The following is a 14,972-nucleotide window of genomic DNA, read 5'->3' on the forward strand; positions in this document are numbered from 1 at the left end:
TTTGTCTGTCTTTGTCTTGTCTGTCTTTGTTTCTATAAGGTAAAGAATGCATATCTCTGTTCCTCTGCAGTTTTGTTGATTGATTCATGCGTTGCTTTGTATGGGATTAAACTCTGTGATTCTGTGACGTCAACGCGTAGCGTTGTTGTTTTTTACTCTAGCTGCACACCGCCCGCTAAGGACTCGGAAGGTTAAGGAAGAGAGAGCCAAACGTTTTGTCCAAAGTTAATTTTAAATTATTCTTCCTTAATAAAGCTTAAACATTGCAGCGCCAAGGAGGAGCTGTGTGGAAAAGGTGGCGCTCAGTGAGAGCAAGAACTTAGGCCCCCCGAATGACTACCATGGGAGATTTCAGGATTTCTCTAAAAAGCATAAAATAATCAAAGCAACACTCCAGGTATCAAAAAAGTAAATTTTACCTAATATTGGCCCTTTAAGCCGTTTTTAATACAAGCTTTGAAAATGTTTGACACCACTTGAAACACAAGTTAGATATTAACAATTAGGCGATATACTTTTCATCTTCTTAAACGTAAGGGCAGCTTCAGTAAATGTTTTTTTTCTCATAACAGAATACAGAAAAATGTTAAGATTAAGCAAATTTTATGAAGAGAATTTAGAAATATAATTTGAAAAAAATCAAATACCAGCTCAATGGTATTTTACATTGAGACTTAAATGAGGGGTCTATGCCACTATCTGAACATGGAACATCTCATGTTCCATGTTCACTGGAACCCTGTGTGTCCTCTTTCTGCCACATCAGATCTGGTTTCCATATGGAAACCAGACCTGCTAATCCCCTGAAACTCTTTTAAATAGCCCTTGTTATGTGAAGGGAATTCGAGGAGTTGGAATCAAAGTCTAGGGGTTGTGTTCTGCAATTCTGCAACAGTTAACAGCCTCACCAAGCAGTTTGCCTGCTGCTGTGCTGACTGAAAGCCACCATACACAAAGCTTGACAAGTTGCTTGCAGAGTCTGTGTGCTTGGTTTTGCATTCCACAACTGGTCCCAGCAGAAAGAAACTTCTCAATCGTCAGACCAAGACCACTGGAGTGATGAGAAGGTAATTAGCCCCCTCTTTCCCCCGCACCCGAACACAACTACCTCTGCCACCAGACCTCTTGCAGCGACTAAACATTTGTGAGTCAGATTGGGCCAAAAGGATATGAGTGGGAAACTTCAAAACCTGCTCATATTTCTGAGGATGTGAAAGGATTTGTATAACGCATTCATATTTGATGGATTTTCCCATGTTCCATGTGGACAGCCGTTTTTTGTTGACATCTTCAAATAATGAGGCCCTTATGTGTAGGGTTTGTTCTTCACCTGTGGTGCAGGGTTCTGTTTCTAGTTGCCAGGTAGGGATGCTGTGCAAACCATTCCCTCGTCTGTTCCAGGCGTATGGAGAAGGACTGACTTGCTGGCTTCCAGGAACCACAGTAAGTATTTTGACTGTCGCCACAGTCAGGGAGGAACGATTAGCTATAGAGTAGCATCTATCATGACTTTACTAACATCTATCTTATTTGTGAACAGCAATGATGTTTGGAGATTTTATGGTGCAGTGACATTTTCCAAGGAAAGCTGTGTACCTAAGTAATTTTTGAAATTACCATAGCTATCTGTAAAAAGTGAAGACTAAGTTAGCGTTGGAGGAGAGACATTTAACTGCTTTGACCTGAGCTCCTTGGGAAAGTTAAGGTTTATTTGTGTAATTTACCACTCTGACTAACATGAAAATCTCCCATTGATTGCACTCTTTGTTTCCTGCTCTGCTAGACTGAGCTGACAGGAAAAGATGCCTGTGCTTACCTTTGATTTTTATTGTGTTACAGGTACTGAAATGGAACATATATTTTGGATCTTTTTTATTTTTTGCCAGATCTTTTCAGTGGGAGCTCAGTTCAATGGATACAACTGTGATTCCAACTTCCATAGTCGCTTCCCTGGTGAGAAACTGGAAAGAAAAGAGAGACGTTCATATTTTCTTTATAGAAATTACCAAATTACTTAAAGGAAATCACTGTATCATTGTATATTTTTTAAGAAATTATTTTATGTTACATGTTTGAGAATGTAGGAAACAATACATTTCTTTTTACATTTCACAATCTAATGTGAATGGTGCAGTGAAGAAGCTGGATGTGGGTTTGATATATGCAAAAACTTAATGTGCAAAATAAAATGCTAGGTATTTTTGATGTCTTTCAAAATGTGTTTGTGTGTATGTGTGTCTTTCAGCTGAGCGGGATATCAGTGTGTACTGTGGGGTTCAAACTATCACTCTTAAGGTCAACTTTTGTCCAGTACTTTTCTCTGGCTACACTGATTCAGATTTGGCTCTAAATGGTCGTCATGGAGATGCACATTGTCGAGGATTTATTAATAATAACACATTTCCTACTGTTGTGATCTTTAGTATTAGCTTGGCAACATTGGAGTCATGTGGAAATGCCCTGGTGGTAAGTAGAACACAGTTTAACATTCTATATTTTGAACATAAGGTTATTTAGAATGTAAGCAACCAGGGCTGAAAACAAAATAAAACCCAAGAATAGAGTTGATTACATTTACACACCCCTTCACGTAAAGGGAAAAAATGTCTATTATCAATTTAATTAAAACTAATTTGCATTTTTGTGAAACTGCATTATTGTTAAGCTCACAGATTTATTTTGTAAAAATGTGCTTTTCCTGATGATGTTTCCCTCAACACAGGTGTCCACAGCTCAGGGACCCAATGCCTATGGAAATCTCTCTCTGGTGCAAATTGGAAACATATCAGGTTATATTGATACCCCAGATCCACCTACTATCATCAGCTATCTCCCAGGTTTACTCTACAAATACAGTTGTAGTTATCCTCTGGAGTACCTGGTCAACAACACACAGCTGGCCTCGTAAGTCTCATGATCTGTTATTCACATTGTCTTAGCCTTCTTCTAGAGCTCCTAGAAGAAGGCTAGAAGTTCTAAGAATATTAAATGTTATATTCCATCTGACATTTCACATCAGTTTTTATTAAATTGGCAAACGTGAAGTCAACTTACTTTTAACGTAATGTACTTAAGACTGTACTGGACTCTATGTATTGGAATACAATTAGAGGTGCATCAAAATAGCTACAGCAAAACGTTAATACTATTTGCAGTTTTAAGAAATTAAATAATTGAATTACTGTACTTTAAATCTAAACTTGCCAGAAACCTGCCATTAAACAATTTTGAGTCCATACGTGTGTAAATTATGTCAAAGGTAGTTATCTAAAACTCAATTAGATGGAAAAACTATGATGTTTGCATCACTATAGATGATTCTAGTTTTATGATGAAGTATTTCATTTTCTTTCACTAAAGGTCATCAGCTGCAATCTCAGTGAAAGAAAGCAACGGTACATTCATCAGCACGCTGAATCTGCTGCTTTACAATGTAAGTTCAAATAGTTTTTCACAATATAGTCAACTTTTTTCTTGTGTCACAAACTTTTTGTGAGAGTTCACGTTGATGCATGAAAAGACACAGGTTTCCTATAACTTTTTCTGCATCTATGCATGGTTTGTTACCCTTGATTTTATTTTTGATTCTTGTTGCCCAAAAACTCAACTCTCAGATTAAACTGAACAATTAAGTATAGGTGATAGAGCTGACTTTTTTGTTAGGTGTGTTTGAACAAAACAAATGACAGGAAGAAGATCTGAATGTGATTGTTCTTTCTTTATAGGACTCATCATACATTCAGCAGCTGACCATTCCTGTAGCAGGACTGACCCTGAAGACACGGGTGTTTGCAGCTGTCAAAGCCACTAACCTGGACAGGAGGTACTCACATGTCAAGCTGACATGAAAACAACTGTTAGTTTTTAATTTCCCACTTGTGTTAATGGATTTTTTTGCACAGTCAGTCTCATTTATATGTGATAAAGTTTATTACAATATTTTAGAGACGAGATTTTATTGTCACACCATCACCTCAGATGCAGGACCTCCTCCCTGGAGGCTGAGTTGTTGTTGTTGTAACAAATTTGACAATGGTGTTACTGTTGTTAAAAAAGAGCAGAAGAAGGGAGTGTTGTGTCAATATTTAAGTATAAGGCTGGAGGAGATCTGGTTCTCCAACCTTATATTGCTTAGGAAGTCCAGTATTGGGATACAGTAAACTACTGAGGGCCATACTGCTTTAAATTCAGAATTATTATTGCTGTTTTCCAGTAATGTTAATACTATAAACAAATAAATAATCCAGGTGGCTGAGGGCTGAATGGAGAGCTTTAATTACACTGTGAAAAAAAAGAAAAAAAAAAGTCTCTAATGGTGGTTGTGGTTCTGCGGTTGCTAGAATTTTGCCATGTTTATATGGTAAAACTCTGGCAACCACAGGTGCAGGTATTTTACTGCAAATTAAAGACATTTTTAGGGTGTATGGCATTCTCTATTAACTTGTTTCCTCTGAATGTAAACCAATGTGGATCAAGGGCAAAGGAAATAGCCCCTTTTTTCTGACAGAGGGGCCACTATCAACTCCTGGAAAAATAGTGAATAATATATATAGTAAAGCTGCTTGTTTCCATGGTATGTAAGCCGTATTTCGAAACAACTAGTTTGTAATTTGGATACATTTTGAAAAAGTTTTGTCTGCATTCACAATAATACAGTATATTTGCAAATGAATGTCTAGACATGACTACTTGTTGACTGTTTGCAAGTGATCAGCTCGACTTATGGTACAGGTATATTTGACAGACAGCATTGTTCCAGCAATCAGTGACTTATTTTCTCTGTTACCAACCGATGAGAAAATTCTGTGTATTTCCTCCCATTACTTAATCAAAAAATAAATAAATAAAACTCCAAGGAGGACTCGTAGTTGGATGAAAATAAATGACAGAAATAAAATCTCATAAATGTATTAAAGACATACATTTAAACAAAAATCAAATATGATTTGAAAAATTGTGACATTGCTATGTTTTATGATCAATAATAATTCATTAGTACTCCTTTCCATCCCTCACTAACACAAGCATAAATTTTCTCAGTCAAATAAATAATATTTTACTATTAAACAGATGGAACGTTCTAATGGACTACTGTTACACTACACCCTCTGGGAACCCGAATGATGAGCTTCGCTATGACCTTTTCTTTAGGTAACTCAAAGTATTAAAAAAATGTTTTGATACAGTTCAGTTGATAAGTTTAACTTGTCCTCTTTTATAATTATCTTTTATAATGTTTTGTTTCCTGAGCCAGCTGTGATAAGGACCCACAGACCACTGTCCTTGAGAATGGGAAAAGCCAAATGGGTCGCTTTGCCTTTGAAGTATTCCGTTTTGTCAAGCACAAGAATCAGAAGATGTCCACTGTGTTTCTGCACTGTGTTACCAAGCTATGTCGAGCAGATGACTGTCCTATGCTCATGCCAGTGAGACAAACAAAAAGCACATATGCACAAACACATTGGAAGAGTGTTTAAACAAAGTGTAATTACAGATTTTTTAAAAGGAAAAAGATATGAGTGGGAATCTTCTCAGCATCCAACACATTCATCTGATGTATAGCCTTAGTCTCCAACCCTGGTCCTCAGTGTCCACTGTTGGGATGTGTTACATATTCATTAGCCTAAACAGCTTTTACTCAAAAGGACTCATTAAGAGAATGTTGAAGGACTGGATTTAAGTTTACATGAGGTTGAATGAAGCAGTTCCACAGTGGCAGGGTTCAACAGTACTTTCTATTTGATTGGTCTCGTGTAAAACTGAGCCAAAGCAAAATTATTAGCATATTTATGGATATTTATGGATTCATTACAAGTGTTTGAAGCCTCTATTTCTTGTAATTTTGATGTTATGTAGCTTGATGTTATTATAGCAAAAGTTTAATCAGTAATATTTTTATAACAAATTTATGTCAGATCATGATTTCTTGGTTAATCTCAGGTTGTCATGACAAAGACATTTTGAATAATGTCAACTTTGTATTAAAAGTGTCATTATTTACCAAATGACACTTTATGACAACTGTTATAAATATTCATGAAGACTTATTCATGTTCATGACAGCTGTTATGTCATGTTTATGACATTGTCATGACAGTCTTATTCACAAAAAAAAGTGTTACCAAAAGGACCAATACTCAGTCTGAAATACACAGAACTTACTGTGAACTTTAAATTTCATGAATACACATCATGGAAAGCCCTATATTTACCTTATGATGCAAGTGAGATTCCTGGCTATAAAGCCAACAAATTATTTTACATTTTCTATTTTCTGATGTAGGAAAAATGTTTAATTCCACTACCTTTAAATATATATATTTTTTTAAATCACAAAATTCTGCCAATTGATGCATATTATGTTCATCCTAACATTACAACTACAAAGAGAATTGAGTAGGGGTGCACCGATTGCAGTTTTCTGGCCTATCGCTGATTAATGATCTTTTAAAAAGCCTAACATACCGATTCCGATTTTGGCCGATACCAGTTTTTTTGTCTGAAATGTTGCTCAATATATAAAGAAAATTGCTGAGTTGGCAACAATAGGGTGACTATTTTTAACTGTAAATGTGCAGACATGACCTGGTCGGCTGGTTTGTCAGTAAAACTTCTCTCACGGGAGAAAAGAAAAGCACAGTGGTTGATTTTTAGACCTTTGCCGAGGTTGATAACATCGGTGGATAAGATCGGCTTCACATGTAAAAATTGGCTGATCACCGATCTTCCAAAATTAAGAAAATCAGTACCGATAAATCGAGTGGCCGATAAATCGGTACACCCCTAGAACTGAGGGGGAAGGTTGCGGTTTCAGCTTCCAAACATCCATCTGTTTGAAGCTCCTGATGGGACCAAGCACAAAACACATTAAAAAAACAGTGGTTGCCTTTGATGTACAAAGAGAACATATTTTCTCAACATCAAACCATGGTCGCTGAATCATATTAAATTTGAATTCAAAAATACTTTAATGATCGCAAAGGGAAATTAAATAAATGAATTTAAAAACATTTATCATACCAAGTTTGTCTTAATGACCACAGTGAGTGAATTTTTTGTGTCATAGATCTGTGGCAGCAAGAAAAAGAGAGCTATTTCAGAGGGGAAACAATCAAGCAAGTCACCAGGAAATGCTGTTCTGACTGCGGGGCCCATCATCACTCGAAGTGGTACAGACTACTCTTCATCCTCAATAATTTTCCCAACCTGTGTACAGCAATCAACCTGCTCTTCTTTGCAAAGAAGCAGCTCTCAAATGAAAACACAAAGGCTTGTTCTAAACAGTGCACTTCTTTAATGTGGTTTCAACTAACTGGAACAAAGTTCAATGAAAATGTGTCTGTTCCAGATAATCTAATGAGGGTAGTTTTCCTTTTGCCTTGGGCCTCTCTTACAGCATTGCTCATTTGTGCCAGTGGAACTCCCAGAAAGTTTAGAAAGGGTGGTCAAAAGGTGACATCTGAAAATCTTGGGGTACCATATTTAAAGCAAAATACATAAATACAATTTCATGGTTATGGAATAGAGTCTGCAAGTTTGAAGTGGCTGCCACTTCACTAAAAAGTATTAAGAAATCTCATTGATTTGGAATGACTAGGTTTTATGGATGAATCTGTTAATAAGCATGTTAAAGCAGCATTTTTCAGTTGAGGCAAAGAGCTCATGCAATGATTATAACTACTGAGACAGTTTATGTTTTCAATTAAAAGTATATAACATGTCTAATAATGTTGTTTTGAGTTGTTAATTTAGCTACACTGCTTGAATGTAATTACCTTTTTTTTTTTATTCGCAGATCAAACACCAAGTAATAATTCTCACCTGGGTAAGCACTCCAATTTGTGTTATTGCTTTGACTTAAATAAACTGTTTAATAGGTTTTAACTTGAAGACACAATTTTGTGACACATTTAGAAAATAAAATCAACTCAATATTTACAAGAATGATGTACAGTATGAAACAAAGCAGACAATAAGATATAACTTATGTATGTATGTATGTATGTATGTATGTATGTATGTATGTATGTATGTATGTATGTATGTATGTATGTATGTATGTATGTATGCAATTTCATTTACATACACGTCTCATTTGAAAGCAGATTCTAATTTTGAAAATTTTTCTTTTGACCCTACTGTAGAGTCATTTCAATTCATAATGGGGCCTTGAACTGATTTCCAGAAATCTAATTATACTTTTTCAAAAATCAAATAAAAATCTTGCCAGTGGCCTATTTGGTTGTTTTATAACAGAATTAAAATGGAAGCCATCAACAGTTGAAAATACTATGATGATGACTCCCTTGTCTACTGGTTTTAAAAGGGTGGGGAATGGCTTGTATATCATCTACTGCTGTTTTACACATGCATTATAAAAGAAAATCTCTATGCTGCTGTTTTAGCAAGAGCAAGTACAGAATGTGTGCATGAAATATGAAAAGGGTTAACAACTTCTTTGTTTCTTTCCACTGCTGCAGCTCTTCTGAATGTTCCAGAGTTTCACATCAACACGGTGACCAGCATACTCATCTCAGGAGTGATCATTCTGAGTGTTATAAGCATTTGCTTCTTTCTCTTCTCCCTACTCCCAAAAGGCAGGAGTTCTCCTGTCACTACTGTGTCTGGTGTCCGAAACACGGCCTTCAATTGAACTCTGGAACTCAGCTGAGTGTTGGGAAATAAACCAACACTCAGCAAGTGGACACAAGAGACAAGATACGTTTTCATGTAGTTGTTTACAAGAATACAAATGTTAATTTAGAAAACTGTTATGCCTGAAAACGAGCATTAATTTAGATATACTGTATAACTTTGTATATATCATAATATGCCACCTCAGATTTGCAGATCATTTCGTACACTGGATGACTGTATATTCTATCAAACATCAAGCTCCTATGTACATATATAATAATTGTTTCTCAGTGGGGAAATTCAGGTGTACCAGCAGCAAAGTGACAGGAAAATGAAAGCCTGTAGATTCGCAGACATGTGAAAAATAATGGCAAATTTACAACATAAAAAATAGACTTTATAGGCTATGTCAATCCAAAAGAGAAAATTGAATTCAGATTCAATTTTATATGGTGTTGGTCTGCAAGTGTAAAACCTAACTAAACCTAACTTTAAAAATAAAATAATGGCCAAAAATATAAATAATAAAAAAAAGATGATGGTTCCATTTTAAATGTATGTAACAAAACGATAAGGTGTGGATAGGATGAGATAAAATACATTTTATGTGAGTAATTTTTTGAAAACTAATTTTTCCTTAATTTCTTTCAAAATCTGTTTACATTCCCTTAAAATGTTTAAGCCTTGTGGAAGCCATAAGCCAATCTATTTTTATTTTTAAGTGTAAAAGTACCCAATTAATTGTGCATGTCGATCTCAAAATTGTTTATAAAATATTGACTGCTCATGCTGGTAAGGTACAAACTGTCCATTATTGTACATGTTGCATATGTTGCACTGACTAACTAAAACTTGCTAAGTGTTATATTTCAAATCAGAAAAATATCTGAATTGGATCAACAAAAGATTCAATTCTGAAAAACAGAATCAAACAGAAGGCAAAGATTTAACAAGTCATCTTTTATTCTTTTTACTTTGCAGTTTTTGTTTCTGTGTCCCCAGCGGAAAAATGTAAAATTTGTGACGCCATATTTCTTTATCAACTCAATGATGTCAACAAAAGAGGGGTCCAGTGCTATGAATGCTGGGAGATGCAGTTCGATCTGTTTGCTTTAGAAGTCTGGAAGACCACCAAGGTGGTTGGAGATAGGCACCAGCACCCCTCGCAACCCCACTGGGGATAAGTGTGTATGATGGATGGATGGATGGACGGAATTCCACCAATACAAAGCTAAAAAGTTAACAAATTTGCAGTCAGAAATGAAATGTTGTTTTATCTAATTACACCAGATCCACACACACAATAAGTTCTATAACTCCAGCTTAGCATAGCCAAGTCATTAAATACAGAATCTTAAAAAGTTAAATAAAATATCAAAACCTCCTTAGTGTTCCATTTTGGATTAACTACAAGTTCTTAGAGAACTTATATTCATATAACGCATTGAGATATTTCTCACATAGAAATAATGAAAGGAGTCAATAGATTGCATACTTCTTCACGGATGACTTTGAAGAAGTATGCAATCTTCTTCAAAGTCAGAAGAAGACATGTTGATCAGTTCATGTCATCATGAACTGATCAACATGTGGTCAGTTCAACATGTAAACTGACCACACATGGTGTCCAGCATGATTTTTTGTGACTCCAAGAATGCCTAAACAATGAATGGAAAGCATTACTAATGTACCAAATGTACCTTTTAAAATAATTACTAATGATTTCTGACATATAATTGCTGATGAGGAATTTCCTGTGACCTGATGAAAATGAAAGCTGGTCTATTAAATTCAGTTTTCTTTAATAATCTGGGGTGTAGTTTTAGAGGAGCAGTCGCATCTTAAGAAAAAAGCTTTAAATGAATTACAGACCGGAGAGACAAGAAACAAATCACAGAACTCAGTCTCCTGAAACACTTTTTTTTTTTTTTTTAGATATTTCCAACCTGTCCACTGTGACCCTCATAAGAGCATAAATGAAGTTATAACATTGTATAGTGAAATTTGTGTTTGATACATTTTTGAGTCTGAAGCCATTAACAGAAAACTTGTATCATTGGCCACATATTGCAGAAGTGAATTTAAACTTATTTAAATCTTTAAAATTGTTCTCAAACAGAACGACGTGTGTGTGTGTGGGAGTGGGGATTATTATTTTTTTCAACTTGACAAACCACTTTTAAACACTGCTCAAATCAAGAAAAGTGCTGTTTATTTAGGGCAATTGACATGGAATATAAAGTACAAAACAGAATACAACATATGCATAACGTATTTAAAAATATACCCAGGTTTGGTTAAAAACATACAAAATGTCCATTCCACTTCAACAGTGACAGGTAAGTGTTGTTGTAACACTGACTTACCTCTTGTTACTAACCTTTGCAGAAGAAAGTACATTCAAATACCTTTTCATAGTGATAGGGAAAGATAATCATCTCTATTTTCAAAGGGTCAAAGTGGATTTCAACTATCAACTTCCAGTTCACAGGAACTTCTTCTACAAAACAGATGATAATGCATTTAGCTGTACTGAACTATTTGTGCTCCCACTTCATTATGTTAAACTGATAAAAACCGAAAGAACTGATTCCAAATGTAATATTTGTAAGAATTTGACACAATTGTGCCCAGATGTGACGTTTTTTCTTTTTGAAAACTACATTTTGTGACATTATTGTTTAGCCTAATATGTGCTGGTTACATGTGACCTAGTATGTGGCATCTTCACTAAGTTGTAGCAGTGTAGTTGTCTTAGTGCTGCTGTGTTGGATTTGTAGCCAACAGAGGAATGACTGATTGCAAATTTAAAAGTACTTTTGTGATGTAAATTTTAACACAAAGCCAAACATCCATAACAAAACCTAAACTATCCACTATGAATAGTACAAAGAAATGAATTTTTTTTTCTAATCTAACAGCTCCAAATAAATTATTATTTCCTAAATTATTTTTATCTTGTATTATGGAAAAGTATTTTCAGTCCTTGCCTCTTCCGTAACTTTCTAACCTCCTTTGAAACAATACATTTAATACAAGTTAATGTGAAAGAACATAATTTTCACCCCCAAAGACTCAAAATACACAAATCAGAAAACATTTACAATGAATACAAGTAGTGTGCTGAGAATATAATTTGTTTATAAGAGCTCTCTGTCATGCAGCACCCAGACCTGGCTTTATGAAAGAGTGATCATATGACAAGAGTTAAGTAAAAGTAATATTGAAATGAATGTTTTTGAGCAAAACATTTTAACATCAGGCTACAACTGAGTGACTGAAGGAACATGTATTCAAGTTGTGCTTATTTATTAAGCAAAAAAGCTTTTCAAATCAAAATAATACTCTGAAATAGTAACGTGTTTTGCCACATTACACATCAAGGCCTGACTCTTGTCAGACCTGTAGAATTAGAAAATCAGCTAAATAAAACATTTCTGGCAACAAGCAGCAGGTGGATCTCAAAGAACAACATATTATTTTCTAACTTGCCCAGAAAGATAGCAAACAGTCATTGGTATATATCAGTTTGGAAAATCTTACAAATGCCTTTTAAGGCTTTGAGACTCCAGTAAACCTCAGCTGGAGCTATTAATGACTAATTCAGAGAATATGGAACAACCAGGAAACATTATAAAGAATGACATAGCTGCATTTCTAGTTACATCAGAACTGACAAAGCATTAAAAAAGCAACAGGCATTGTGCTCCTTGGAGGGGGGCTCACACTTTCATACTTTGAAAACCCCTGCTTTAGAGGAATGTCCATGAGTTTGTGAACTTAAACTCAAGTAATCAAGTTATTAAAATGAAGTGTATGTATGAAGTGAAATCAACTGAGGTGGTCTGGAATTACTTTAAGCAGGCTAATTTTGCTCTAAATTTTACAACTCGACTAAATTAAAACCTTTATAGAAAGAAGTAAGGGTTGGCCAAAGTTCTTCTTCAGAGATTTAAAGATTTATTACCAGTTACTGGAATCGCCTGATGGCCGTTTTTGTAGCCAAAGGCGCAACAGCTGTGATACCTTCCTGGAGGAGGGAATTAGCTGAGATAATGCTTCCATCAACTTCCTCTCCTGCTATTAACGTGTTACTTTAATGAAAATTAAGAACAATCCTACATTAGCTCATCTGTTTCTTTTTTGTGTCTCTGCTGTGTCTTCTCAAACCCCCAGTGGGTCGTGGCAGAGGGTCGTTTGGACTAAGCCAAGTTCTGCTGGAGGTTTCTTCTTGTTAAAGGGGAGTTCTTCCACTCCACTGTGGCTACATTCATGCTCAGTACGAGGGATTGTTGTAACATCATCAACACAGTACATGCGATTGTTGCAACATGCTGGTCCAGGAAGAGTTAATACTGCAAGTCAATGACTCGATGCAATCTGCAGGGTTTTATTAGATAGAAACTTATTAAACTTTAGTGAATAACTATTTGAGCATACTGTACTGTTTAATAACTAGAATCAGTTGGAATGTATTTGTGATTAAATTGAAAAGAGATTTTGTAAAGTGCCTTTGAGATGACATTTATTGTGAATTTGTGCTATATAAATATAGCTGAACTCAATTCAATTCAATTGAAATGAAATGAATTGTGGGCTGTGCAGTGGTGTGGTTGGTAGAACTGTTGGCTTGCAACTAGAAGGTCCTGGGTTTGAGTCCCAACCTGGGGTCTTAATAAATGGAGTTTACATTTATCTTATTCAGGGTATTTCATGTGATAATAAAATTAAGCCTTAAATGTAATTATATTTCCCAGCTTATGCATTCTATAAGCTTAAATTCTTTGATTAACTTCTCTTTTTTAATTAATACAACAAAATAAATACTGTCTGTCTGTCTGTCTGTACGTGACCATTGTAAAATGTTAGGCTGATTTAATGTAATCTAGATACAAATACTAATATTTAGAGAAAGTTAAAAGGCTGAACTTCTAAGTCATTTACGATTTGTCATGTTTGTAGCTTTTTAAATTTGTGGTTTTAAGTTAGAAACAACAGACACAAAGTAAACCTCTGTATGTGAAGGGTTTGTTAAACACTAGTTGATATCAGTCCTGATATTTAATGTCTAAGATATACATAAAAACACACACAAACACAAGGCCAAATGCCTTAAACTAAAGCACAAAGCAGATGTGGTCATCTGAGCAATAAATAATGCAAACAACACTATATACAATTGGTCCAATGCGATTAGTCTGAATAAATCTCTTAATATTTGAAATGGTTACTTTACCTTGAAAAAGCTATGCTCTTTCATGGCTATCTTAAATCTTTTCAGAAAGCTGAACAAAAACCAGTGGTGTTTGTTGGAAAACTTTACAAAGTTTGTTAGATGTGCTAAAAACATTTGGTACTACAGTTAATAATACAGTCACTATACTAATAATTAAACACAACAACTACTTATTAATCACAAAAGTGTTTAACAAATAGAACACTTTAACTTCGATACAGAAATCCCAAATGAAATGAATCTGAGTTTGGAGGGGACTTTGCTGCTCAGGATTGTCTAACTATGTACATTTTTTAAGACAAAATGTATATTTAATTCCCTACTACTTTCAAGAATACATTACAACAAAAACCAGTGGAAAAAATATAATAACCTCTGAAATTGCTTCAGGCCCATTTCTGATGCAGAGTTGTACCCCTTGTAATCTTGTTCTTTCTTCAGTCAGGCTAAACTTATAGAATGAAAGGATACAGGATGAAAAGATAAATCAAAATGTCTCAGGACAAAGATGTAGCTCTGACTGTGCAGGATGATTAAGAGCGTTCTTGTGATGAAGCTGCCATTCAATCACTTACACATATACTTTTCTTTTCTTGAAGTTATGGTTTCATATGAGGATCTCAACGATGTCTGTGTCTACCTCTTGTTGGACTGCTGGAGCTGAAGGGAGAGCTTGTTGCTGTGAATGGGACTGCACAAGGAACCTCCGTTCAAAAGTGCTGCTGTGAAACACTGGAACTTCTACACAAAGATGACAAAAAACAAGAACACATGTAAAGGTCAGACAAAGGTTTTAAGATGAACAATGAAAATCTGTTCAGTGAAGTTAACCCTGATCTTTCTTTGGTTTGATGCACAACTTTTATTGTTCATCTATTTTGCCTCAGTTCTTTACTTGCTCCTCTCATACAGTTTTAAATATTGCACACAAGTAATAATATCTTTGTGCCCAGAAAAACATAGACATACAGTCCTAATAAAAATTGTTGCTTTTCTTTTGAGCAACCTAAGCTGACATTACCTAATCTTTCAACAAGGTATGTCAAAATATTGACTGAACATTATGAATAGAACAAGATCAGTAAGTAACCATTCAAAA

At 35.1% G+C, this 14,972-nt stretch overlaps 2 protein-coding genes across 6 annotated transcripts in view; one reads left to right on the plus strand and one right to left on the minus strand.

Moving 5' to 3' along the window:
- Positions 1-258: 258 nt before the first annotated feature.
- On the plus strand, positions 259-11,044 carry zpld1a (zona pellucida-like domain containing 1a). Its single transcript, XM_032575783.1, has 10 exons — positions 259-1,953; positions 2,246-2,466; positions 2,723-2,904; positions 3,361-3,433; positions 3,726-3,823; positions 5,071-5,151; positions 5,255-5,426; positions 7,067-7,169; positions 7,796-7,825; positions 8,481-11,044. Exons 1-10 carry the CDS (start codon positions 1,803-1,805, stop codon positions 8,651-8,653), a joined length of 1,284 nt encoding a protein of 427 aa, XP_032431674.1. The 5' UTR covers positions 259-1,802; the 3' UTR covers positions 8,654-11,044.
- Positions 10,833-14,972, minus strand: part of amot (angiomotin) — an 89,071-nt gene continuing 84,931 nt past the window's right edge. For all 5 annotated transcript variants that reach the window (XM_032575770.1, XM_032575774.1, XM_032575773.1 and 2 more), the window contains one exon: positions 10,833-14,614. In XM_032575770.1, coding sequence (XP_032431661.1) covers positions 14,481-14,614 — 134 coding nt within the window. In that variant the 3' untranslated portion in view covers positions 10,833-14,480. The remainder of the gene's footprint in view (positions 14,615-14,972) is intronic.

This window comes from Xiphophorus hellerii, chromosome 11, assembly GCF_003331165.1.
Source record: "Xiphophorus hellerii strain 12219 chromosome 11, Xiphophorus_hellerii-4.1, whole genome shotgun sequence".
Lineage (NCBI taxonomy): Eukaryota > Metazoa > Chordata > Actinopteri > Cyprinodontiformes > Poeciliidae > Xiphophorus > Xiphophorus hellerii.

Excerpts from the sequence above, each read along its gene's own strand:
- zpld1a (XM_032575783.1), top strand. The coding sequence starts at position 1,803 with ATGCCTGTGCTTACCTTTGATTTTTATTGTGTTACAGGTACTGAAATG. Across the intron at positions 2,905-3,360 it reads AACAACACACAGCTGGCCTC|GTCATCAGCTGCAATCTCAG; the intron begins GTAAGTCTCATG and ends CTTTCACTAAAG. Across the intron at positions 7,170-7,795 it reads GCCCATCATCACTCGAAGTG|ATCAAACACCAAGTAATAAT; the intron begins GTACAGACTACT and ends TTTTATTCGCAG.